The sequence below is a fragment of the Cheilinus undulatus genome, linkage group 16 (genome assembly GCF_018320785.1).
Source record: "Cheilinus undulatus linkage group 16, ASM1832078v1, whole genome shotgun sequence".
In the NCBI taxonomy this organism is placed as follows: Eukaryota; Metazoa; Chordata; class Actinopteri; order Labriformes; family Labridae; genus Cheilinus; species Cheilinus undulatus.
In genome coordinates this window covers 12,299,461-12,326,273 of record NC_054880.1, presented here as the reverse complement: position 1 = coordinate 12,326,273, position 26,813 = coordinate 12,299,461, and the positions used below count along the sequence as shown (strand labels likewise).

Genomic DNA, 26,813 nt, shown 5'->3' with positions numbered 1-26,813 from the left:
CTGGTGCCTTAATGTTTGAAAAAATTAAGCAAAAGTGCCCTTTTGGATACCTTTATGGTAGATAAACACAATAAAGAGCACTCGGGATACTCTCTATGTGGGCAAAATTTGACAAAAAGGCTGTGGCTCATGTCCAGTAGTGGAGAAAATGCAATAAATAGCCAAAATGGAGTTAATTCCACTGAAATTCTACCTTGTGTATCTTTTCGAAACAAATAATTCCTCATCTATGTTCTTCATAATGATTTAATGGGTTAATAACATGATAAAAACAATTTGATCTTAGCTAGGTTTTCACCATAAATGCATAACAACGTTTGTGAGCTGGTGCCCACTTTTTTTTTTTTATCATTTTCAGCCCTACCTCTCAAACTTCCTGAATCTGCGACTGTGTATAAATAAATTTGTCTTACTTTACCTTGAAGGCAAGGTTAACTCATTAAATGTTTTTATATGTTAAATGTTTTTAACTTCATAGGAAGGGTTGGTTATTAAAACTCTATTTGCATTAGTACAGTAACAAATACATGAAATACTCTGGAAAAGGACTGCACAATATATGGGTGTCTCAGGCCTTTAAATTTCAGTCAAAATGAAATGAATGCATGGCTGACCTTTCTGTGCACCTTCTCACATAATTAACAACTGCAAAAGCTCTTAACACACATGCCGCAATACATTTTTTCTGTAAAATTGTTACTACTCTTTTTTTTCCTGATCCCAACACATTTATCTTGTATCCTCAGTGTTGCAAAAGCACAAAACAAACATAGAATCAGGCTTTACTTGCCTACGTAATTAGTCCGGGAAATGACAGCATGACATGACAGTAAACCAACTTTTCATCCAGAGAAGACAAGAAAAATAAGCTGAGACGTCTGACACTGACATGAAAGGGAAGAAAATAAAATGTACTGATGTGAAAATTGTTTGATGTAGTGTTAAGAGGGTTCTTAAAACTTCTAAATATCAAAGCTCCATCATTGGTCAGACTCTTCTGACAAGCTGAACTTTTTTTTTACGTCTTTTGTTGCAGAACTGCCAAAGTAAAAAATGGGAGACTGGAACTTCCTTGGGGGGATTTTGGAGGAGGTACATATCCACTCCACCATGGTGGGGAAGATCTGGCTGACCATCCTCTTTATTTTCCGGATGCTGGTGCTGGGCGTAGCAGCAGAAGACGTCTGGAACGACGAGCAGTCTGACTTCATCTGCAACACGGACCAACCTGGCTGTCGAAACGTCTGCTATGACCAAGCCTTCCCTATTTCCCTCATTCGTTACTGGGTTCTGCAAGTGATCTTTGTGTCTTCACCCTCACTAGTGTACATGGGACATGCAATCTACCAGCTGCGAGCTCTGGAGAAGGAGCGGCACCACAAGAAGGCAAACCTGCGGCGGGAGCTGGAGGCGGTGAACGTGGAGGTGGTGCGGAAGAGGATTGAGAAGGAGATAAGACAGCTAGAGCAGCAGAAGCTAAGCAAAGCTCCGCTTAGAGGATCCCTGTTGTGTACTTACATGCTTCACGTTGTCACTCGCGCTGTTGTCGAGGTAACATTTATGTTTGGACAGTATGTCCTCTATGGACACCGTCTGCTGCCACTTTACAAGTGTGAGAGAGAGCCATGCCCAAATGTGGTTGACTGCTTTGTCTCCAGGCCCACAGAGAAAACCGTTTTCATGATGTTCATGCAGGTGATCGCCTGCATCTCCCTCTTCCTCAGCCTTCTTGAGATGTTACACTTAGGATTTACAAAGATCAAGAAGGCCATCCTTGAGTACTACCCCCATCTGAAGGACGATAAAGATGATTTTTATGTCAGTAAGCCTAAAAAGGAATCAGTTGTGCATCAAGTGGGCATGGGCACAACTGTGAGTCGCAAAACTACAATCCCCACAGCTCCATGTGGGTACACGTTACTGTTGGAGAAGCAGGGCAATGGACCCAACTTCCCTCTTCTTAATGCCTCTTCTGCATTCGTCCCAATACAAGGAGACACTGGAGAACAACCAGAGAGCCAAAAGGACATCAAGGAGGGGGTGCCGAGCCCCACAGAGCAGAACAGCAACTCCAACAGAACGGGTAGTGACACGCACTCTCCTCCTGCAGACAAACAAGACGAGGCAGAGGAGCAGTCCCAACATGAGGACATGGACTGTGAGAGCTCGGAGTATCCCACCTTCCCTGTAGCAGACACATCCTGTGCAGCTAGCTATGACAGGAAGTCACGGAAGGTCAGTCCGCCATGGAATTGCTCCACTCTGATGGAGGGGACCAGCTCAGACAGCGGAGACTCTTACCCCGGGAGAGAAATGAAGTTTGGCGGTGGCGGCGCCAGATCGAGGATGTTCTTTAAAGCAGACGTTAAAAGGTCGAGCAGGTCGCAGAGCGAAGACTCTTCAGGGGAGCTGAGCTCTATGTCTCGACACAGCCGGGAAAGCAACAGCCCCACCATGTCCTCTCCAAACCGCAGAGTGTCAGCGGGGAGCAGCGCCAGCAGCAGACGAGCCCCAACTGACCTGCAGATATAAACAATAGACGGTCTGCATGCCAATGAGGCAACAATCTCTCAAAGAGATGCTGCAGTACGATACGATGCATTTATGCATTTTAAGTTCTCAGAAAGACAGTAGAACTCACAGAGCCTTTGTTACTGACGTCTATAAAGATTATGCTCCCCACACTATGGAGCAGCCTTTTTCTAAACATATTTAAAAAGTTATCTATATTCATTTTGAAAGTTTGTTGCAATCCAACATGTACTTCTGAAATAAATCGGTGATCAAAGCACAACAGAGTGTTTTTTTTTCTCTAATTTTCAGGTCTGGTGAGTTTTTAATGATTTCAATGTGTGCAGCAGCACTGTCCAAATGATTGGCAGAGAATGGAAAACAGGCCAAAAATCTATACAGATTTTTTAGGGCACGTGGGGCTGTTATGCAACAGGATGCTTTCAATTAATTCAATCTCTATTGTGACAAAGAAAAAAAGAAACTCGGTGAAAATAAAAGCTAAGTACCTCTGTGATAAAGCCACAAAACATACAAAAACATTCACTTTGATGTGTTTTCATGTATGAGGCTTTAATCTCCCATTAGGCACAGGAACGAGCTCTCATTGTTTTTGTATGAAAAATAATTTTTACTTGATGTTCAATCATGCACTTTATATCAATTTAAGTGTCTTAGGACCAACCAAAAAATGTTTAAAATAGTTAATTTTTAATTTATTTCATTTAGAAAAGTGGCTGGGTTTGTGACCCTTCAAACAATGCCAATTGAGAACATCAAAATAATCAAAGATGCCACATGTTGGAAAACAAGTTGTTTTTATTTCTTAAGAAGTAAAAGTTGTTTTTTGTTTGTATAACAAAAAAATAACAGTGATTTTGTGTTCGCTGTACATCCCTTGAATGTAATAAACATAAACCTATTCTTAAAAAATGCTATTTTGTCATGTTTTTACCCCAGAACTCAAGACAAAACTCCTCTCTACTCTCCTGCTCCATCCTCAGGTGCTGCTTCATACTGCATCAGCTGTAGAGAGAGAGAGTAAAACAGAGATGGGGTTAGGGAAGGAGACAGACACAAGCATCTGTTACTATCTGTGCATTTTAGCAGTTTTTTTTACCCTGTTTCTCAGCTCTTTGTTCTCCTCCATGAGCAGGTTACATTTCTGTTGTAGCTCAGCCAGCTCCATGCGAAGAGCTTCAGCATCTGCTGGCTCTGAACCAGTCGCTCCCAGGTGGAGCTTTATGAAACTGTGCTTGGGTTAAGGTCAATATGTGCTCTCTATCACCACTCCACAGAAATGTAATACTTTCATAAAGCCTGGCTGCACTGGGTAAAAGACACAATCAAACATGCTGTTTGGGTCTTCATTACCTTTAAGAGGCCGTTCATGTAATGCATGTGCTCCTTTTGAGCTTGACTGATGTTCTCTTTTATTTACTTTGTGTATACTGCAAAAGTCGAGGTGTCAAGAATGACAGTTACAAACCACAGTCCAATAAACTTAAGCCTGGTTTACTGATAAAGGTACTGCTTTGTTTGGTTAGATTATCAACAATGTTATTACAATTCAAAAAACATAATTTGTTAAAAATCCAACCAGCCCTGAAGCTAAATTGCAGACATTTCTGACATTTTCAAAATACTTTAAAAGGAGAAATACAGTTTTCCCCAGCCTAAACATCCTGCAGTGATAGCAAACAGCACAATGAGAGGTTTTATATTCAGACACTGAAACATAAGTACACAGGACAGTCTTATGGCAGGGGAATCTTGTTGGGTTTTTTTTCTTTGTCACATGTAGGCCACTGGGCAGATTAGGAAAAGTACAAGTCTAACAAACTCAAGTAAAAGTGCAGTTACTTTGGTTAAAACTTTTAGTGCTAAAATTTTTACTCAGAAAATTATGCTTTCTAAAATTTGGTAAAGTACAATACGTCTCCCAAAATATACCTCAGTAAAAGTAGATTTACTGATTTTATAACTACAAAAACTACACAGAAATCTACTCAATTACAGAAACAAATGTATTCCGTGACTTTCCCCACCTGGTAGGTGTTTAATAAAAGCACCTTTCATTTGCTATGGGTGGATCTTTTTGATTATTTTTGCCAGGATTACCCAAAGATAAGGAGGCACAATCCTCAGATAAACAATTTCCTCATTTAAACTGTAAGGCCTGGCTATCCTTAGTTTTTCGTGTGGTTGATTTCATTGGATAATGGTCAAAATCAAAACTGAAAACACAACAACACCTGTTTCAAATGACTGAAAGTACTATAAAACTATTTGTAGACTTAAATACTTATTGTAAACAATATAAATATATGTAAGGGTGCATACATATAAAGGATACTCCAGTGCATTGTTAGGTTTGTCAGTTTCTTCATAAAGTGCCACTAACACTGCAAAAGAGACACGGAATGTTGGAATAGCTGCAGAAAACAGTAATTAATGGTTGATTTTAAGGATCTGACCATGCTTTGAGTGAAGAATTGCTAATATACCTACCGCTTGTTAAAGTGTCAAGGACCCCAGACTTCTCTAGATATCGCCTGAACTGCTCCCTCTTTGATTCTGAAGCCTGAAATTTCAGAGAAATGTTAAACTTTGACTTACACTGTGAGACATAAGGGCATGTCTTACAAGCTGCAGGCACATTCTTACATCGCTAGCTAGCCAGTTAGCCCATACGTCATTCAAGCAGCCGTAACCGTGTGTAAAATATGACATTTTTGAAAGAAGTTGACAAATTACTTACTCTATAATGGGCCATGAATTCGAAGTCTACTATCTGATTTGTAAGTAGCCTGGAAATGTAGGAAACGTTATTTAACGCTGGCTTACAGACTCCTTGTAGCGTCGATGGACGTTTGCTTTAGCCTACAACTCACAGGTGGCACATTCGTTGCCATAACAACACGTAAAATTGGCCGCTCCTATGCGGAAATGCATTTTTTACAAGATTTTATCCGTTAAATTAGAATTACGGAGGTGGAGGGAGTACGAGTAAAAAAAGGAATGCTTTTTTACATTGCTCTGTTCAACAAATTTGTTTATGGCTTAAAGGCTAACTTTAGCAACTGTGGACAGTGAAGCGCATGCGCAAACCTAAAGTGAGTTTACAGCTCTGACCAAATGTTTTTGTCTTTTGATTTTCATTATCGGTCGTATCACTTTTTGATCTCTTACATAATCGAACGAGAAAAACGATTTTGCTTATTAAAAAAAGCCGAAAAAACAAACAGAAGAGGAGGGCGGGCCGTTTTGTCAGTTACTCTAACGTCACTTCCGTAGGATTCGATTTACAAACCATATGTGTAAACCTCGCATTCAAGCTTACAACCAGGCGTTGCTAGACAACTGTTTTATAGATCTACATTTATATGTAATGTTTTCATGTGACTCCCTTTCTCTAGTAGAGAAAAACAGAAACACAGCTCACTTGTTATGTAGCCGGCTGTGATGAGAAGTAAAAGCTCGAGTTTTATGATCTTTTTACGTTCAGCACAACAAACCAGGCTGTCATAAAAAGATGGTGTCGTTTTAGAGCACTTCACAAGGTAAGCTGTCTTACCGTACAAGTTTATTGTTAACCAGTTATACATTGTTATAGCTACTTAACTAACTAGCTAACCTGTGGTTTCATGTTAGCACACATTGAAAAAACGTTCATTAAAAAAGTTAGTTTATACTTAATTATTCCTGTTATTCTGTATTAAATTGTTTGGCATTTGGCTTATTTCAGACACACAGAGGATCTTAAACACGCTTAAGTGGTTTAATCTTATATAAACATAATTTAACAGTTCAAGCTTCATATTCGCTTGTTTATTTCCATCGCTTTTAGATTTTCTATCATTTTGTTGAATTGCGCAGTTATAATAATTGATTAGACCAGTAGTTGTTCAGCAAAAATGAATTCGCTTGAATTTTAAAAACAGTGAATACTTTTGATAACACAAACGTAGTTATGAAATACATGCAAAATTAAATCTAAGAGAGGCTGTATGATGATAAAATGCATTTTTATGCAATTAAAATGAAATTATCTGCTTTGCATGCTTGACAACTTAACCACATGTGGTGGGCACTTTTTTAATTATCAGTTACCTTCAATTTTATTTAAAGAAGGAAAAGGCACTTTCCAGTTAATTTACATTTATAAACAGTAATTGTCTTATAAAAAGGTTTCATCCTTCACAGCTTAGTGGAAGTCAGTAGGGCTCAGCGATTCGAGAAATAAACATATTTTTAATTTGATATGTGATTATTTTTAAGTTTATATTAAGTTAAGCATGAACATTGACAAAATGCATCCAAACCGGATTGTAACAGGCAGAGACTGAAAACAATCTCTTCTTAAAACAATGAATGCTGCATCAGCTGTGTCAGAAAAGAGAAGTGAATCTGGCTGTTTTCCAGATTAGCTGAGACACACAACAGCATAGATACTTAGACAAGAATCACATGAGAGAAAGTATATGCTCTGTCATGAACAAAACTAGGATGTCACATTGCAGAAGAATTGGAAGTGCACAATGGGCTATTCATCTTGTCCATACCTGGTTATAATGGCATCAAATTAAGTTGGCGAGTTGCATCCAGTATATAAGGTTTTTTGTCAACATTGAGCTATAATTTAGGAAAATTGTAATTAGGTTCCTCAAATTTCTCATTTTTTCAGCACTTTTATTTTGAGAAAAAAAAAGCCATCCTGGACCCTGGGATTTTGTGCTTTCTCCATATAATCTTTTGTACTCCAGAGAAGGGACATTTTTGTAACAGATTAAACATGCTCTCTTTCATAATTTAAAATAATCGTCAGTTTGGGCCCACAAAGTCTAGACAGTATCATCAATAAATTCTCATGTCATCAGAATTTAGATAAAATCTCAATGTGTCCTGCTGCAACTTTTCAAATCCCAGAAGGTGCAATATTTTTTCTTTGGCCTGAAATGCTTGTCAAAATGCTCGACCCATCATGCAAACATTAAAAATACTACTTACATTGTTTTGGTAAATGCTTGTCTCATTAAAGATGAGAAAGTCTTAATATCATCATTCGCTTACAATACATAATTAATATTGAATATGCGATGAGTCAAAATAATCGCAATAAGATATTTTTAACCCACCAAATAATGTGTTAATCATAATAAAGAAGGAGTTATTGCTTGTTGTATAAAATAACTTACATAAGATGATGAAATGATATATAATCATATATTAACCCTTTAGTTAGAGCCAGTTGTATCATTATTGATACACACTTTTGTGAAACCTTTGTCCAATTAACATGATCAATAATTTCCTTAATAACATTTTGTATACAATCTGATAAATGATCAAGCCTAATGCATTAAAAGTGTTTTTTTAAAGGTGAAATTTTATGAAAATTTATTTGTTTTTCAGTAGAAGACTAGATAAACATCCTAGTTCCCAAAAAAAATTAATTTTCTTGGTTTTATATGTGGTTTCAGGATTTAAAGGGTTAAACTGCAATTGCAATATTGGGAGAAAAAAAAAATCCCAAATTGCTCAGCCCTAGATATAACATACATTTAAACAGCAGAAACATGTACCAAAAATAAAAATGTTTATCAAAATGTTTGATTCTGTGTAATTTGTGGGAAACAAAGTGTCACGTAATGATAATCAAAAAGACCGTATTGATTAAGGTGATATTATCTATTAAGCAGATCATTCAGCGGCTTTCAAAATAACATCTGTGTTTGTCGTTCCCTGGTTAAGAAATACACAAGCTCATAAAAGGTTAAAAGTTCAGATTCAGGAGACAGGTCTTAATTTGCTTCAGCTGGTGGTAAAAGTAATCTTTGAGTCAATGATGACTGATAAAAACATGTTTGGCAGATAAATGCAACCCCAACACAAGTCTTCCAGATGGCGTCAGAGATGGATTAAAAGTTTACTGAAGGATGCGAGTCGAGAAAAATCAATGAACCTGACACAATCTCACTGATTAAGTAAACTAGATGGACGTGTTTAGTGTTTCTCCAGATAAGGCATTTATTGATTTAGTTGTTGACAGGTTTTTCCTGTATTTTTCCTACGTTTACCGTCCTCACACATCAGGCTGCTTAAGCTAATTATGGCAAAAATCCTCGTCAGTTATTTTAGATTTAGACCGAGAGATTTTTTATTGTTATTATTATATATTTTTTACATTTTATTTGTAATCACACATAATAGATATTAATACCATGCCTGTTAAAATGACTTCCAGCATGACCCCTCTTTTAAATTTGTACTTTATTTTGCACTATCCCAGGCCTGACTCTGCTTTAGAGAAGACACAGTAAACATTTAATCATGATTGTTTTGGTTTCATGTTTGTGAGATGTCAAAATCCTCATTGGAATAGAAACTTTATTAATGTCCCAGCACTACCAAGAGAGATGCACTGAGAGTTAGAGCTAGGGGAAACTGATGTTTAAAATAACAGCTTAGTTGATACTGGACATTTCTTTTCAACACTTCTTTTGCTGTAGCATTCCCACTACGCCAACATTTTGTCACTTGTTTGACCATGAAAACATCAGATTTTGTTCTCTTCTGCCTGATGAAAAACTTCATGATAGTGAACTGGAGGCTAGCATTAAATTAGACGGACATGGCAGATAAACATTGGCTACAGAAATCTGCTCATGCCACATTATTTTACAGATGGAGGATGTTTCAGGGCCAATACTGGCCAATACCAAAGTTAAATGGAAGCATTATTACATCTCTAATACTTACACATTTTCTAAATGAATAAAAAATTAAAGATTAATAAATATTTATAGGAAATAGTAGAATGATTAATACAATCTTTATTAGTTATTATTAATTATTATTAATATTAGATCGTTAGATTTCAGCTTCTGAAATGTGAGTAAGATTAAAAAGATTTGAGAATTTTTGTCCTTTTTTGTAGTGTAAATTTGCTATCTTCAGATTTTTGACCTCTCATCAAACAAAAGCATGGAATTGAAGCTTTAAAGAGCTGTTTTAGCGTAATTTAGCTGTCTCACAACATTTCAAAAGACGAACAGAGTTATCACTGAGTTAGAATAATGATTGAATTTATTGAGTTATTTTTATGGTACATTTTCCTGTATAATACCATCAATCCACTCTAAACACTGTGACTCCAGCGTGTGTCTGCCATGTGCTGACAAAACCCTTTTTTGTGCCGAGGTGTTCAAAGCTGCCAGCGTGATTGCTCCCTGTGATTGGTGCACGTTGGATTAAAGTTTTGGGCAGCTGACACATTCCTTATAACTACTGGGACGGGAAACTTTTAGTGGACGGATCAACATGTGACCTCTTCAGCCAAAAGTGTCAGACCGTAGTGAAAACTGAGAGGTCATTTCCAGTCACTGAGACGGGTTGTTGATGTGAAAACCTCAGACCTGCAGCCTCACATGATCTTTGTGTGTTTCTTGTCCAGTTCTGTGCTGATGTAACATTTTTATATCTCTGCTGTCAGGGGAAAATTGTCGACCTCTGGCCAACCTAACTAGTTGGATTATAAATTTCAGTATAAACATCTACTGCCTGTTTACCTCATGGGTCTTCACATTTCTGCCAATAAGAATAAAAAGACACATTTGAGAAGTAAAACTATGACGGTTTATTTTAATACTGGCCTCAGCATAAAGACTTGAATCAATAAATCTGCTGAATGTGAACTCTGTCACATGCAAAATGTAGGATTAGCAGTGAGTGAAGGAGTGATATTACCCACAGAGAAAACACAGAACAAAGAACTGAAGAAACCACAATTTTAGATAAAAGAGAAAGCAGTGGAGATAATTATATATTAAGCAACTGTTTTCTTCCGTGAGTCAGCACTAACGCCAACATTTAATCAAAGATGCAATCAAAGATAATATCTGTGAAGGATGAATGTTTTTACCTATAAAATGTGGGAGAAAATAAAAAAAAGAAAACAAATATCCAGTGTAACTAAATATCAAATTGGCAGCTTCAAATCTGAAGTTTTGTTCGACCAAAAATCTAAAACAGAGTTCGTCCTAACTTTAACTGAATCTAAACCTGCCCACAGACTTGGCTGGGCACTTGAAAAACCCAGAGAATGGTTGTGATTTATTGATAATATCAGCCATGCATGATAGTAGCTTTGGTGCTAGCATCCTGGCGAACAGTTGCCTAATGCTGGCGCTGAAAAGTGGGTCAAGCAGGTCTGATGTTGAAATTGTTCATTCATGCCACTTTTAAACATCTTTTCACCACTTTTCCCAACCATTTTCACAAATTGTAACCTACTTTTTTTCAATTTTTAACCTCTTTATGCAACTTCTTTTTCTATCTGTAACCAAATTTTACCCACTTATTCCCTTCTTAAACTCATTTTAGCAATTTTTGTCCCATTTTTGCCACTTTTAACCTCTTATTACAACTTTATTTTTCAATTTTTTGCCACCTATCTCCACTGTTTTTTGCCACATCTAACCTGTTTTGCCACATTTCTGCATCTGTAACCTCTTTCTTCCACATTTTTGCCACCTCTAACCTCTTCATATACCACCTTTTTGCCACTAACCACTTTCTGAATTGTTCTTTTCAGGAGAGTCAATATAATCTGAGAGCTGTTTGTAAGTTTACAAAAGCTAAAAAACAGGTATGAACAGAGATGTGTTTTTTTCTTTGCATTTGTGGAAGCTGGAAGCTTAAATTGATAAGAATGTAGGAACTTTTAAGAAGTCCCCGGCTAGCTCTGTTTCAGTGAGGTCAAAACTTATTTTTTCATGTGTTGTCCCACTTCCTGTAGGTACTTTTCTGTCACAGGTTTATTTTTATATCCTCTGTTTGCACACATTGTCTTCTTTGCTTCTGCTTGTGTTTTCTCACATCACTTCCTTTTCTGCCCTTCAGGTTTTCTCTGACACCATGGCTCAGTGACGTCCTTTTAACAACTCGATTTTTACTGTCGGAGTGCCATGGCGCCTCCAAATGGCTACTCCATTAACTCGACTGCTCTGGACGAGAGCGAGGACGCTGAACCCCTCATCCAGAGAGATGCAGGTATGTTCATATTTGTGTCAGGAGAAGGACTTTCAGGTAAAATATAACTGTTTCAACCTTAAGGACAAGTTTAACAGTTGCTTAAAACTTTCAACTTTCAGCATGTGGTTGATCTTGAATCAGCATATTGGTTAATTTTCGAGTTGAATCAATTTAATCATTAAACTTCAAAAACTTTGGGGCGAAGATGGCCTAGTGCACAGGTGTTAAACTCAAGGCCCGGGTGCCAAATCTGGCCCGTGGAACAGTTAAATCCGGCCCACAAGACAATCTCAGTTCTTACTGGCCCATCAGTATGAGGTCTGCAGATTTCCTCAAGTATAAAAATGTGAACTTATCCTTGATGATTTAAGATATCCTTGTTAAGTCACAAAATCTGAAAAAATAAGGAGTAAAAATATTTAGATAAGAAGTCAGGAATGTAGGAAAAGATATTCATTTGTGTTTTAATTTCATATTTTCAATTTAGCATCTCACAATTAGGACTCAAATTTAGGATTTTGACTTTTAATGTCATACTCTAAGCATTTCAACTCATAATTTTGACTTCTCATGTAATATTTTGAGCTGAAAGATTCATAATTCTAACTTTGAAGTGATATTTTGACCTTTTTAACCAGTTATTTTGTATTTTACCTCATATTTTCGACTCCAAACTTTGACTTCATAATCCCATGGTTTGACCTTTTAGACTCGCAATTTAAAATTTTGAATCATATTTTGACTTTTAATTTAATGATTACAAATTTTATTTCATATTTTGACCTTTTAAACTCATGATTTTGACTTCTTTCTTATATATTTGCCTTTAAAAAATATTATTTTTCAATTTCATGTTTTGACCTTTTTGAACTTATAAATTTACTTTTCTCAGATTGTGAGCCTTTAAACTTATTTTTTTTTACTTTTTAAATGTCAGAATAATTTATCATCAGTGCTAAGTTTTCTGTTCACATTTTATTACCGGTGAAGAAAGGTTGGCAGTTTCTGGTTAAACAGGTGACCCCGTTAGGCCCTCAGGTTAGACCAGAATCCAGAATCGGGCCCCTGCTGTGATTGAGTTTGACACCCCTGGCCTAGTGGTTTGCGCACCCCATGCACGAGGTTGGTCTGGGTTTGAAACTGGCTCTTAAACTTCCTTTGCAGTTTTCTAATTCCAAGGTGGATTCATGAAACTTCTTGTTGTTCAAAACCTGAAATATTCGGTTTACTGAGATCATCAAGCAAGCCATTTTTATTTTTCTATCCTTATTATTATAATGAACATTTCACTAATAATTACTTTAAGGTTTTAACAGCAGTGAGAGATGGAGCCAGACCAGTCCACCAGAAAAGTTGTCAAAATAATCATTCCAGTATCATAAGTAAATAGATAGTTATCAATTGAAGGATGTTGATAGTTTGGTCCTTGCTAGTGAAATAATTTAATAATTTTCATTTTTAACTCTAGAAGCATGTAATACTGTAAATATGGAAAAAAGAAGACTAGTTGGATATTTGTCCTCTAAAATATTTTATACTTATTTTATCAAACTATTCACAGGTAATTCTTCTGTCAAATGTTGTAACTCTGAGGATAATTTTTTAAAGGTATAACCTAGATTGTGGCTTTAAATGTTACTGATCTGTCTGGCTCCGCCCCTGACCACACCCCTCACAGGATGTGGCACTCCTGATGTAACAATGTTACAGACGCTTTTATATAAAGTAAAGGGCCTGACTGGGATTTGAACCATAAATCTCCCAGACCAAAGTCAGCAGGATAACCCACTGAGCTGTCCTGCTCCAGGAAAAGAGGGCAGAACTTTCTTTTTATCAGGGGGGGCAACCAAACCTGGGGCAGTGCTAACTCCCCACATGAGGTCATGGGGGAAAATCTGAGAGCAGCTTGTTTCAGCACACATTTTCTGAAAGGTGGAGAAAGAGGTGGGGGGATTTTTCTGGTACTTGAGGGGATTGTGTTCAGGCCAGGGGCACATATTTTTGTTAGAGAAACCTGAAAAAGTGATTTTTGCGTAATATGTCCCCTTTATAAGAAAAACAATGACATAAGTTTTGCCTAGTGACTAAAAAATCGGGAATAACTGTAAATATGCTTTAAAAAGAGGACTTTGACATGCTTTTCTCTTCTTGTTTCTCTGCAGTGAAGCAACAGGTGGATGTTTGTTTTGTTGTTTGCACAATTAAATTAAAATAAACATTATATTAAAATGTCTCAAAGCTTCTGTTTATAGCTTAGACATAGAAGTGTTAGCAGGAGTGAACTTTATTTTATGATATACTGTGGGTATTGCAGGTCTGTGTGTCGTATTACTCAGCACATTTTTATAATTGTAGGTTACCTAATTCTAGCTTTTATACACATCAGCTTCTCTCTGGTTACTGATTACACTTCATGTAAGATCTTAAAGAGGGAGCTGACGATCAAATGACTGCTATTAAAGTGATGTTGCTGTAACATCAGATGCTCTGACATAAAGATATAGGCTTGACCAGTGGTTCCAAAACTATTTCTGTCCCCCACCCCCCTTCCCTTTGGCAGGTGAAAATATTTTAAAGCAGCCCACTCTCACTGTACACATCAACACACAGACATTTATCTCACGCAGTTAGGATGTGATAAAGTCATGTCTCTCTCTTTGAAACCCATCATCACACCAGTGCAGCAGATGAAACTCATAGTTTTGTCTTTATTTTGGTCGTTGTGATGTCCGTAGAGTTATTGTTAGTGCTACATTACCAGAAAGTCCTCTCACTAAATGTGCAGTGCAAAAAGGTGAAACCTTGGGTCTTCCTTGGCCCCTAAGGGCCACAGGCTCCACTTTTGGAACCACTATGCTAGACGCACAGCGAGCAGCTGAGGTATAAACATATCTGTTTATAGAGTAAACATGTATTGATAATGTGACGAGTAAATCCTTCATGTAATCTGATTGTTTTCTCTGTGATCAGTTCCTCCTCAGTGCTGCTCGGCTCGCCTCAACCTGGCCATCCTCATGTTTATGGGGTTCGCCGTGGTCTACGGTCTGCGGGTCAACCTCAGCGTTGCCATGGTAGCCATGGTGAACATCACTGACCCCAAACCAGCTCAGAACAGCTCCATAGTCCATGCCTGTCCGATGCCACATGGGATGGAAAACACCAGCGAGACCTTCCCACAGCCTGACGGGGTAAAAACACTTTTATACATTTTATTCCAACAAAACACACAATGCAGGTAGAAAATGTATTTATTATTAACTTATAAATAATCAATAACATGAAGTTATCTCAGAATTTAAAGAGAGCCCAGAGGGGAATAGGTCAGATTGTTATTGCTGATATATCAGCAGGTACTGGTACAGGTCTTCTTGGTATAGAACAGAGATTGGTAACTGGTTACTAAGAGGGGAGAACTGATTTTATTCTCACCACCAGAGAGACAGATTGTTACACATCATGGAATATTCTCAATTTAACCATTATAATCAGACATAAATTAACAAAAGAAAAAAATTCTATAGCTTTCATCATTCAAATGCAGATAGTGATGCTTCATTTAACCATGCCTTTAACCATTTCACATGCCTTTAAAACCAGATAAGAGTTTTGAGTTTGGATAGAATTGTTTTTAAGACACGTGGTCGATGAACTGCAATGTGATTGGGTTAAACAGAGACTGAAAGGGGGGTGGGTGGAAAAATATTTTGGTTTTATCCTCTTTAGCCATAGCAAAAACAATAGTTGACATACTGCGCGAGGAGAGTGACATAGAGACCAACTACTGCAGTATTTTATAAGACTACAACAACAACAACAGTGCTGAGAATTAAAGATTTTAGGTAATGTTGAAATTCTGTGCCGTTTTTCAGAAAAACCTCCAGTGTTTCAAATAATTCTTTGGTTTTACAAGGTGTTAGACGGGCTTTAGGTCTAAATGGGTTTATCAGCAAAACACAAGATGTAAGCCAATTTTAATTGCTTTTTCTAACCAATGAACATAATAATAACTGGTTAAAATAAAGAATACATTTTAGATTTTATAAAATGCATTTAATGTTTTTTACAGCACCAATTACAGCCAATTTATGCGTCTAATTTCACACTAATATAAAATCATGTAATCCCAGAAGTGTTCTAGTTTTCATGGCAGATTTGATCATGTTTCTTTACTATTTTCATACTTTAATTTGACTTGCTGGTCACATTTACGAATACCCAACATTATTCAGCAGATATCTACCAGTCACTGATTTTTGTTTAATGGTATTTTTTTTTTTTTTTAACCAATGTGATAACGTTTTTTATTTACCAACCACATAATGCTAAAAGTAATCTTTTTCATTATCTGGAAGTGATGGCTTCGAATTGCTTTTGTCCGGCAGAGGGTGCTACATTTTTTTTTAGAATATATATTTTTAGTTAACCTTTATTTACCCAGGAAAACCTCATTGAGATTAAAAATCGCTTTTTGAAGAGTGTCTTGGCCAAGACAGGCAGCAGCAGTTAACAAAGATTCAGACAATAAGCAGTCATACATAAAAGCACTATAGCATACTAGAGAACAACAAATAAATCAAATGTATTCATATACATTCATAAAGCCTCACTGATCAGGTAGAACATCAACAAACTGATGTGTCTGCCTACAAGTCAACTAGAATACTCCTAAAAGCATCCAACCAGACCAAGTCATGAAGTTTCAGGTCCTTTTGTAATTCATTCCAGCCGACAGGAGCAGCAAATTTTAAGTTCAGTTCTGACCCTTGAGACATACGTTAAGAAAACACCCTAAGAACAAATATGGGAGGTTTCAGAGCTCTTCTGACTGATGTAGGTCAGAAGATGTGAAGGAAATCTATAGTTTGTAGTTTGTAGTACTCTCTGCAGCACATGTAGCCGAGCCTCACTGCTGAGTAGACGGTGGTGCACACTAGAATTAGCTGGCAATATATTTACATTGTAAATATTTTTTTAATATGCAATACAATACAAAACAATACAAGAACTTTTTTATAATATGTATTATATAAGAAAGCAGCCATCTGATTAGCTTTGAAAACAAATATTGGTGCTAAAACTTGCTTTCTCAGCAGCCTTATCTTTACTTATTTAATTTTTCTCTGCTAATATCGATGACTGTATTGGTCTGAAATTTGCTCATACCTATCAGCCTTTTTTAGACACTTGTTCCAGCCTGTGTTCCCATAATTTCCCCCTCTGCCTGTGCTCCTGTTGCAGATCCCTCAGTACCCGTGGGACGCAGAGACTCAGGGTTGGCTGCTCGGAGCTTTCTTTTTTGGGTACCTGTGCACACAGGTCCCAGGAGGTTACCTGTCCGGTCACTATGGGGGGAGCCTCTTTATGGGTTTAGGAGTGCTGGGCACCGCTGTCCTCACCCTGCTCACCCCTCTGGCTGCTGAACTGGGGATCTACTGGCTGTTTGCTCTCAGAGCTCTGGAGGGCTTCGGAGAGGTGAGCAGTTAGCTGATTAAAAGCCTTTTACTATATCCCTCAGCACAGTTTTTCAGTACGAATATCAACTTCTTTGTACTCTTAACATCATTTTGAGAATAACTCATTTACTTTTAAGCAAACTCCATACCGTGAGAATTAACTCTTTTCAAGGTAAACTACCCATTAGAGCATCTCAGCTGGCCTTTAAATCTTTTAAATTTTTCAAAATGTCAACAAAAAACATTCAAATGTGTGGGAGCATTTTGAATAAATAAAAGATGATCTATCTTCCTGTCTGACTTCCTGTCTCATTCATCTTTTCCAGGGTGTGACATTCCCAGCGATGATGGCGATGTGGGCTCGCTGGGCCCCCCCTCTGGAGCGCTCTCGCCTCATGACCCTGTCAGGATCTGGAGCGAACTTTGGGGCCTTCGTGTCTCTGCCGCTCACTGGCTTCATCTGCCAGAGTTTAGGCTGGCCGGCTGTCTTCTACTTCTGTGGTGAGAGGAAAACAGGCACAGACCTACAGGACACAAAGCAGCTGTCTGATAGGAATATAAAAATATAAGACAATACTATTCATTTATGACAGGTGCTGAGTCGACACTACATTTATCAGTGGTATTTACTAGCCTTTATTTAACCTTTGACATAGAGGGTTCTTAGATTTTGTCATCATTTCTCCTTGATTCTAGCTGTGATAAACATTTGCCTTTCAAAATTCAGCGTAAGTCTTTAACCCTGTGTTACATAATAAGTTTACAGAAGTTTTATTTTGTAATGACAGCAGACTTTACCTGTAAACTCTTCAGCTAACACTGTTCCTTTAATTATTCACCAACACAGTCAATAAAAATGTCCCTCTCTGTCTCTCTTTCAGGCGGTGCTGGTTGTCTGTGGGCGCTCTTTTGGTTTATTTTTGTTGCAGATGACCCTCGAACGCATCGCCGAATCAGCAAAGAAGAGAGGGATTACATCATAAACTCCATTGGACCTCAGGTGAGCTTATATGGTCATACAAAGCATTACTCAAGTTTTTCAGTCTTGTTTGTTTAGATTCAAAAGTTTTAGGGATTTAAGGATACAAAGGAATGATTTGCTGTGCTTTATTGCAGCTCCTGTAGGGGGATAGGATAAATCCACTAAGTAAAATCTAATCCTCATCTGATTTTTTTATCTTAATACTAAGAAAGCAATGCTATTGTAAAGTTGTTAGATTACTGTGGAAGCAAATGTCATTATATTAAAGTAGAAATAAAAGCAACACTTTAGTTCTGCCATGTTTCATTGTTTGCACAGAGACTTTCAGGTGTTTTATTTTCCATCACACCTTTACTTTAACCAGAGTTTGAAAGGCTAACAGAGAAATGTTTTCAAATATTTAATGTCAAAGTTCCTCTTTCTTTGTCTCTCTGTTGTCTATTATTATTCTCATCCTCTAAATTATCCTTATCAGTGGCAAACCTTGGTTTTAATTTTTTTATAGTACCTATAAAAAGCATTTATCCCTTTGGATGTTTTACCCATTTATTGATTTTATAAATCAATCATGTTCAATATAATTTGGCTTTTTTGACAAAGAAATGCAACAAAAACCTCTTAAATGTCAAAGTGAAAACAGATTTCTACAAAGTAATGCCAATAAAATAAAAATATATCAAGTAAAATAAGTGACTACATAAATTTTCACCCCCTTTAAAGGTACTGACCTAATTCAGAACAGGTCCTGCTAATTTGTGCAAGTGGTCTCAGCGAAAGGAGGAGTGCAATGAATGTGTCTCATGTGATTGTAGTATAAAGACATCTGTGTCTGGAAGGTCCAGTCGCTGGTTAATCAGTATTCCTGGCTACCATTACACCATGAAGACAAAAGAACACTCCAAGCAACTCAGAGAAATGTTTTTGAAAAGTTTAAGTCAGGGGGATACAAACATTTTTCCAAGGCATCATCAAGAAATGTAGGGAATATGGCACATGTGTAAACCTGCCTAGATGAGGCTGTCCACTCAAACTCAGTGACTGTTCAAGAAGGAGACCAGTGAGAGAGGCCATTAAGACACCTATGACTACTCTGAAGAAGTTAGAAGTTTCAGCAGGTGAGACTGTTGAACAACAACTGTCGCCAGGGTTCTTCACCAGTCAAAGCTTTATGGTAGAATGGCAAAGAGAAAGCCAGTGTTTCAAGTGGAAGAAAGTTCCTTGGTCTGATGAGACCGAAAACAAATTATATTGACCATGATTGATTGATAAAACCAGTAAAAGAGTAAAACATCCAAAGGGGTTTGTACTTTTTATAGGCAGTGTAACTTACAATGCCCAGGTTATGTAAAAGTTTTTTAAAAGTGTATTTGGTGTTTTTGCTGGTACTGAATAATTTATGGTGACTTTAAATCCACAGGGTACAGGTCACGGCTGGGCCGTGCCTCTGCTGCCTATGCTGCTGTCAGTCCCTCTGTGGGCAATCATCATCACCCAGATGTGCGCAAACTGGTCATACTACACACTGCTCACCTCCCTGCCTACTTACATGAACAACATCCTGCACTTTGACCTCAAATCGGTGAGGTTTGATTACTTGTTTCTCTCGTTTCAGTCAAAGTTATCGTATGGAATTACATAGTAGCAGTAGTGGCGGCTGAATTACATGTAGCTCCTCCCGTTGAAGAGTCCTGATATTCGACATGCTAGTCCACAGGCTTACTGCTCTTTTTACTCCCAAATCAAAGTGACTTCCTGAATAAGTGTCTACTTCATGTTTGCATACATTTTTCAGGCTTTTGCCGGCCATTCAGTAAGAAGACATATGTTTGTTGTCCATCAAAGATATTAGTTAGTTATCTGCTCAGATTTCCCAGCTGAATTTTAGTTGAATCCATGTCAGTGAGCATCAGTAGCTTTATTTATTAAGAAAACCTGGGAAATAGCAGCTCCGTTGTGGAGAAACATTTCATAAAAAGCAATATTTAACATTTTGAAGGATTTTGTATGTTTGCGTTTATCATGTGTTATTGATGGGGAAATCGGAGCATAGTGGTTGTATTTGTGGTTGTGGCGACTTGATCCAGTGTTTTCAATCATAATCTGTTTGAAATTGAATAAAGCTATATCAAGTTTTGGCTAAAATTTAAAGTTTTTTCTTCTGTTTCTTCAATAATTCTATCCAACACTCAACTGAGCATGCAATAGCACAGTTTGATTTTAGATTAATGGGCTTTTAGAGCTGCAGCTACGCCTTTTTTTAACCTTTAGAGGGAGCCAGGCTCACTGTCTCTCCTGTTTCTCTCATGTTTCTTTTTCTCATGCAGAATGGTTTCCTGTCCGCTCTGCCGTACCTCGGTGCCTGGTTGGCCGCCACGACATCTGGTGTCGTAGCGGACAGCCTCATTGAGAGGGAGGTGTTCAGTGTCACCACCGTACGAAAGATTTTCACACTCACAGGTCGGGAAGTGTTTCCTGTCAGATGCTCTTTGCATGGATAAACTGTAGTTGATATCTATGCTTGCACAATTGTTTCTGCGTCCAGTGTTGCTTGGAGTGTTCTTTTGTCCTCATGGTGTAATGGTAGCTAGGTATACTGATTAACCAGTGACACTCCAGACACAGGTGTCTTTCTACTACAATCATTTGAGACACATTTACTGCACTCAGGTGATCCCTGTTTCACTGATTGTGAGACTACTAGCACCACTTGTTTTACATTACATAGTTTTTTTCATTGACATTACTTTCTAAAAATCTCTTTTCACTTTTCAAAAAGGCCAAACTATATTGACCATGACTAATTTATAATATCAGTAAAAAGGTAAAACATCTAAGAGGAGGAATACTTTTAGTAGGGACTGCAGATATAAAATACATATTTTCCTGTTCTAATCAAATAAAGTGGTGAAGAGACACAGAAGCTGTATAAAATCAGCTTTAACTTTGTAGTTGCAGTTTCTCTAACTCTCTAATTTGTTAGCAAAGGCTAAACTATAAAAGCAAGGCTTAGTTTTATTTTCAAAAATCCAAACCATGGCTGCCCAATTCATCGTATGTTTGTTGTTTTTGCTGTTATGAGCATTTACAGTGAACTCATTGTAAAAGTCTGAATTTATCATGATAGATAAAATCAGTTGTTTTATGTTTAATAACTATTTCAATTTAAAAAAAACAAAGACAAAGAGAACCAGTAACATCATTTATGTTCTAGGCCTGCTGCCTGGTGCAGCTTTCCTCATCGCCGTGGGTTACGCTGGCTGCAGCCACATCCTCACTGTCACCTTCCTCACTCTCTCCACAACCATCGGAGGAACCAGTGCCTGCGGAGTCTACATCAACCAGATTGACATCGCTCCTCGGTGGGTCTAAACAAACCAACAGTTTCCTGACTAAAGCAACCTATACACAACTTTATGTACCTGAAGAAATATATATATATGATTGTCTAGAGTGCTCCACACCCAAAGAGACCTACTGTGCGTTGAGCCCTGAACATCTGGAATGAATCCCCAAACATGAAACATCTACCAGACTGTAAACTTAACCGCACCTCTCTCCTGTTCATCAGTTTAAGTCACATTTCAGTCTTTCCAACCGTTTCTAACTTTACACTTGTTGTAGTCGACGAAAACCCCAAAACATTTTATTCCAGTTTTAGGGCTAATCCCATTTCTGCCCCTTAACTACTCCCCTTGCCCCTTGAAACAGTGTGGTAAGGGTAGGGGTGAAAACCTTCCCTTAAGAAACGAGACGCCACTTGACTGCTGTTCATCATCACACATTGCTGATAAACAGCTGCATCATCAGAGGTGACAGTAAAAGCTTTGACCATCTCGCTCATTCTATGGATCTCCGTGTTAATCTTCTCCATCTATTTATACAGTTAATAGCCCTTGTTTACACATGTACATACCTAAAATACGATAAACTCCCATCCCCAGTGGCTAAAGATTGAATATATGAGAAAAAACAACTGTTGTATTTTCTATAATCATTATGCCAAAAATATTTTCACATTTATGCACCTCTTTCATAGTCCATTGTGCCATTTCACACTTGAATGCAGTGGAGGCAAATTCATCATACCCCTCGGTTTCAAGTGTGGTCCTGGAAAATCTCCATTCCCAGGGCTATGTAGCCCTTGGCCCTTAGCCTTTAATTCAAAAGAAAATTAGGACACCCCTTCACCTGACGTGAACATGCACACCCAAGATAAGGGCTAAGGGGTAGAAATGGGATTTGTCCTAAGTCAATAAAAAGTGATTACATATTAGTCTCAGAACACTGATTTTTTTTTTTTTTTGCCTGAATCTGGTGCCAAATCATGGTAGTGTGTTCTTTGTTCTCTGCCAAACCTGGGATCTCTGCTTTCTACAGCTGAGAGGCAAAAGAGATACAGACAACTTTGTTTTAAACAGATTTTCCTACAGTGGAGAAACAGCTTTGAGCCTCAGTGTCTTACAAAAACTGGCTTATATTTTAGTTTCCTTGATGAAAACTGAAGGTACCTTTTGTCAGAGTTTTAGTCCTTAAAAATGTATTTTTAGCTAGTCTTAGTCTTGTCCTCAGATATTTTTGGTAATGGTTTTAGTCGACAAAATGAACACTGCAGGAGACTCACTGTTCTTTACAAGACAAAAAGTTTGTATCTATTGGTATTGGCTAATATGACTTAGGATTTATCAGCATATCAGATTTTTTATATATCTATAACAAATAATATAATTTCTTCTCCCTCTTGCAGGTATGCAGGGTTCCTTCTAGGGATCACAAACACATTTGGTACAATTCCTGGAGTTTTAGCACCCATCGCCACAGGATACTTCACTGAGGATGTGAGTGAAAGATTGTATGATTGCATTGGCCATATTCAGTCCTAAATATCCATGTATCAATTTGATTTTTTTTTTCTTGTTTTATATTTTCCTACCCAGGACTTCCAAATTTCAGTCCCTTTTAGCACAGTCTCAGGGTGACAGTATATGATTGTATTTACACATAGCCTTCACTGAAGTTGTCAGTGAGTGAGTCCACGAATGCTTGAGATGAGTATAAATAATTAGTAATGGGACACAGCAGCATTACCTCACACAACGATCAGAGTAAGCCCCCTTCATGTAGCCTGTTTGGATGTCTTTCACACCCCTGTGTTTAGGCCTACATTTCAGCAAACTATCAAAATAGTTTCCTGAATATTTTTTTCTAAACTTAATTAATTAAATAAGTGCCGTGTCTTTAGTTGACTTTTTTTTTTTTTTTTTTTTTTAACATTTAGTGGTTGGCTGGACAGCTAAGTCCTTCAACTTTTGCAATGAACTCTGGTTGAGTTCCACAGAAAAGTATGCAGATATGTGAACTCATTTAAAGTGCATAATTACTTCATGATTTCATAATAGGACTGTATTCAACACTTAACAATCACCAGGAACAAGTATCGAAAACCCTATTCCCATGGGTAAAGCATTACCTAGGATCCTCTGGTAATTTGTTGGTAATCAGTGGTGGTGTTTTTAATCCTGTGCAAATCGACCACATCTGTAATTTATGGAGTAAAAATTCCAGGGCGAATTACTTACCATACTTTAGAGGTCCACAGATAATACTAATCCCGTGGGAATAGTACTAAAGTCTGTGAATCTATGACTGAAGTTTGGGATTCACCCATAATTCACTTGTCTTCTTTTCCCTGCAGCACACGCTGGCAGGCTGGAGGAAGGTGTTCTGGGTCGCTGCTGGGATCAACATCTTTGGGGCTGCCGTCTACACGCTGCTCAGCAGCGGGAAGATTCAGCCGTGGGCCGTTACAGAAGAGGAGGCAGCAGAGGTGGAGAAAAACAGGAGCACATCTATCATTGCATAAAACAGAAACAAATATAAGATAAAAAAAAGTGGATAATGCACAGCAAAAAGACGTTTTAGAGACTTAGAAGTCCCTTAAATGATGTATATAGACATATTATAGGAATATAAACAAATACGTACTGTCATTGAACCATGATTGTTAAATCAATGAACAATCAAATTTTTGCAGTTTTGCAGAGTTTTTATCAAATTGTCCATGCTGCTGGGCAGTTTTCTACTCCTGTTAAAAGTATCTTAACGTCTTTTTATATTAGTTTCAGCACTAAGCAGTTTGATACATCAGAATCTCATTTTTAAAATAGGAAAGTGTAATAAAGCAGAGTGTTAGGAAATAAGAACATGTCGATGTTATAAAAACATCAAAGACAGATAGAACATTTGCACATATTTTCAAAAACATGGATGAAGATCTGCTGGAAACTCACCTCTTGTATCGATATTGAAATGTGTTTACTGTTTCTAAACATGAGTGAAGCTCAGTAGTCACTACATCTGTAGTAAGATTTAGATTGCAACTAGTGAAACTGCATTTTTACAGAGATAGACTATGCAGTCAACACATTAAAGACCAAAACTTTTTCTTCCTTTTTGTTAACATTTTGACATTTTTATGCAACTGTTGACAGGGTTGGACTTATTTTTATTGATTTTTTATGAAACAAACCACAACTTTAACAGCTGTTGTCTAACCACTATTAGACTGTCCTGTGGGACAAATAGGAGCACTTTCTTCACATAGAAGTACATCAAAAGACCTTATGTCTGATAATGGTGCTTGTATTGTGCAAAAGTACTTTCTCTAGGAAATATTTTTCTCCTTTTTTGGATAAGCTACAGTTTTCAATATTCATTCAGAAGACCAAAGCATTTTCACCTGCTAGCGATTAAAGACTTCATCGTAAAAGTGGTAGAATTTACAACTTCCTTTAATATTTCTGGGATCAATGTGGGTTTACAGAGATTTAACTGTTTCACTGTTTTATAAGAATACTGTCTGTTTTTAAACTTTTTTGACTGCAGTTGTTTTTGTAAACTATAAGAAACTTTAAAATATCTTGCACATTCTCTCATCTCATGTCAAAGTGCACTGTGATTGTAAACTTGAGAAGTTTTTAAACAGATGCAGTAATTTATCTACTTTCTATGTGCTTTGAGAATGTGAGATATTGAACAAATGTGTACAATATGAGTGTATTACTTTGTATTTCTGTTGTGAAAAGAATCATGTTTGTTAAACTGTGATTAGAACATTTTTAGTCATTTGTCTCATTTTCTACATTTCAGTCCCTCTGATAATTTATTTATAAAGCCATTAAGAATTTAGCAGTCTTGAAGTTTGACAACTGTGATGATAAAGCCAACATGAACTACAAAATAAAGCCTAGTGTAAGCGACCTTCAGAAAAACTGCATCAAGACATCTGACATGGAGTGAAAACCCTTGTGTATAATTATGCTGAAGAGCAACTGACAATGGCATAATGGCTCTGAAGTGTGTTTGTTTCATGAACGTATGCAAGGAGGGCAATCGGCAGACAGTCTCACCATACCTATCACATTTAATTTCATTGTTGGTCTAAAAATAGCAGCATCAATGTTGATAAAAAGGAAAATACCAAAGATTAATCCCTCCTTGGTCTTTAAATCCCACTTTTGTCAGAAATACTGAAGGAAGATCCCCAGCTCTGATATGATTCAGTTTTGTTATTAAGTACAACCAGGCCCATAGAATTGGCTAGAGCTATGAAAACCCAGTGGAACAGCCCTCCCTAGTTGTGATTCCAGTGCATGTGTTCAACCACTGGCCTTCATGCTAGCATCCTGGTTAACAGATAGCTCATTTTGAAGCTGAAAAATATGCTGAGCTGTTATTGGGTCTGATGTTAAAATTGTCAAATCATGCAACTTAAAATCTTTTCAACCATTTTTGCCATTTAACAACAGTTTTCACCACATTTTGAAGCTTTTATCACATTTTTGAAACTTCTAAGCAATTTTTGCTCCTTATGGCCATTTTTTAATCGTTTTTGCCTCTTTACTTCATATCTTTTTTGCCACTGCTTTTTAACCCTTTTTGCAATTTTTTACACTTTTTTGCCACTAGTCAGTACTTTGAACCATTTTCGCCACTTTTAATCCAATTCTTCCCAATTTTGCAACTTTCAACCCATTTTCACTACTTTTTTGCCCTTTTTATCACATTTTTGCATCTTTTACTCAATTGTTTCTACTTAGTGCCACTTTCAACCCATTTTTGACAGTTTGGGTTTTTTGCAATTTTTGCCACTTTTTTTTTAACCACTGATTATGAAAGTTTTTTGCCATTTACTGCTCCTTATTTGCCACTAATAGACACTTTAAACCATTTTTGCCACATTCTGACACTTTTGATTCCAATTCTTCCACTTTTGCAACCCCTTTTCACTACTTGTTTCTGCCACTTTAAACCCATTTTGCCTATTATTACCAGTTTTTACCCATTTCTCCACTATATGCCACTTTAAACGTTTTTTGCCACTTTATATCTCTTTTGGGGGGTTTGCCATCACTCTTAAAACCTTTTTAACATTTTTTTTGCCACAAATTGACACTTTGAACCAATTTTTGCCACTGTCCGTCACTCATAATCCATTACTGCCTCTTGTTGCAACTTTTAACCCCTTTTCCCCACATTATGCCCCTTTCCACCAATTTTCACCACTTTTTCTCTAATTTTTTTTTGCCACTTTCTGCTTCTTTTTGCAAGCTTTTTACCACCACTTTTGAAACCCTTTTTGCCACTTACTGCCACTTTCAACTCGTTTTCTCCACTGTCTGCCACTTTTAATCAATTCCTGCCACTTTTGGAAACTTTATACCCATTTTCACCATTTTTTTGTGTCATAAAGTTGTCTTAGTTTCTTCTACTTCATTTTCTGGCACCCTGATATCTGTCATTACTCTCCAATTTGTTTAGTTCAACATTCCCAT

The 26,813-nt window shown here is 37.3% G+C and overlaps 3 protein-coding genes across 4 annotated transcripts; 2 read left to right on the top strand and 1 right to left on the bottom strand.

The window, feature by feature from the left end:
* The first annotated feature begins 810 nt into the window (after positions 1-810).
* Positions 811-2,532, top strand: LOC121524067 (gap junction alpha-9 protein-like). Its single transcript, XM_041809249.1, has one exon. It carries the CDS (start codon positions 1,054-1,056, stop codon positions 2,530-2,532), a length of 1,479 nt encoding a protein of 492 aa, XP_041665183.1. The 5' UTR covers positions 811-1,053.
* Positions 2,533-3,301: 769 nt separating this feature from the next.
* Positions 3,302-5,709, bottom strand: LOC121524259 (MYC binding protein). The gene is made up of 5 exons (XM_041809565.1): positions 5,273-5,709; positions 5,023-5,095; positions 4,868-4,916; positions 3,632-3,761; positions 3,302-3,537 (listed from the first exon to the last, which is right to left on the bottom strand). Exons 1-5 carry the CDS (start codon positions 5,285-5,287, stop codon positions 3,493-3,495), a joined length of 312 nt encoding a protein of 103 aa, XP_041665499.1. The 5' UTR covers positions 5,288-5,709; the 3' UTR covers positions 3,302-3,492.
* Positions 5,710-5,921: 212 nt separating this feature from the next.
* si:ch1073-513e17.1 (sialin) lies at positions 5,922-25,092 on the top strand. 2 transcript variants are annotated; one of them, XM_041809032.1, is made up of 12 exons: positions 5,940-6,074; positions 11,108-11,161; positions 11,416-11,565; positions 14,518-14,735; positions 16,786-17,019; positions 17,327-17,501; positions 17,882-18,000; positions 19,400-19,561; positions 20,307-20,439; positions 21,194-21,341; positions 22,727-22,817; positions 23,675-25,092. In XM_041809032.1, the coding sequence occupies exons 3-12, from the start codon at positions 11,481-11,483 to the stop codon at positions 23,840-23,842; spliced, it is 1,533 nt and encodes a 510-aa protein (XP_041664966.1). In that variant the 5' UTR covers positions 5,940-6,074; positions 11,108-11,161; positions 11,416-11,480; the 3' UTR covers positions 23,843-25,092. The 2 variants fall into 2 exon arrangements, with proteins under 2 accessions (XP_041664965.1, XP_041664966.1); XM_041809031.1 differs by lacking the exon at positions 11,108-11,161 and having other exon boundaries at positions 5,922-6,074.
* The last annotated feature ends 1,721 nt before the right edge of the window (positions 25,093-26,813 follow it).

Coding starts and splice junctions, on each gene's coding strand:
- LOC121524259 (XM_041809565.1), bottom strand. Junction 4,917..5,022: donor CCTTGACACTTTAACAAGCG/GTAGGTATATTA, acceptor TCTCTTTTGCAG/TGTTAGTGGCACTTTATGAA. Junction 3,762..4,867: donor AAACCTAACAATGCACTGGA/GTATCCTTTATA, acceptor ACCCAAGCACAG/TTTCATAAAGCTCCACCTGG.
- LOC121524067 (XM_041809249.1), top strand. CDS start 1,054: ATGGGAGACTGGAACTTCCTTGGGGGGATTTTGGAGGAGGTACATATC.
- si:ch1073-513e17.1 (XM_041809031.1), top strand. CDS start 11,481: ATGGCGCCTCCAAATGGCTACTCCATTAACTCGACTGCTCTGGACGAG. Junction 18,001..19,399: donor TAAACTCCATTGGACCTCAG/GTGAGCTTATAT, acceptor TTAAATCCACAG/GGTACAGGTCACGGCTGGGC. Junction 21,342..22,726: donor CAGATTGACATCGCTCCTCG/GTGGGTCTAAAC, acceptor TCCCTCTTGCAG/GTATGCAGGGTTCCTTCTAG.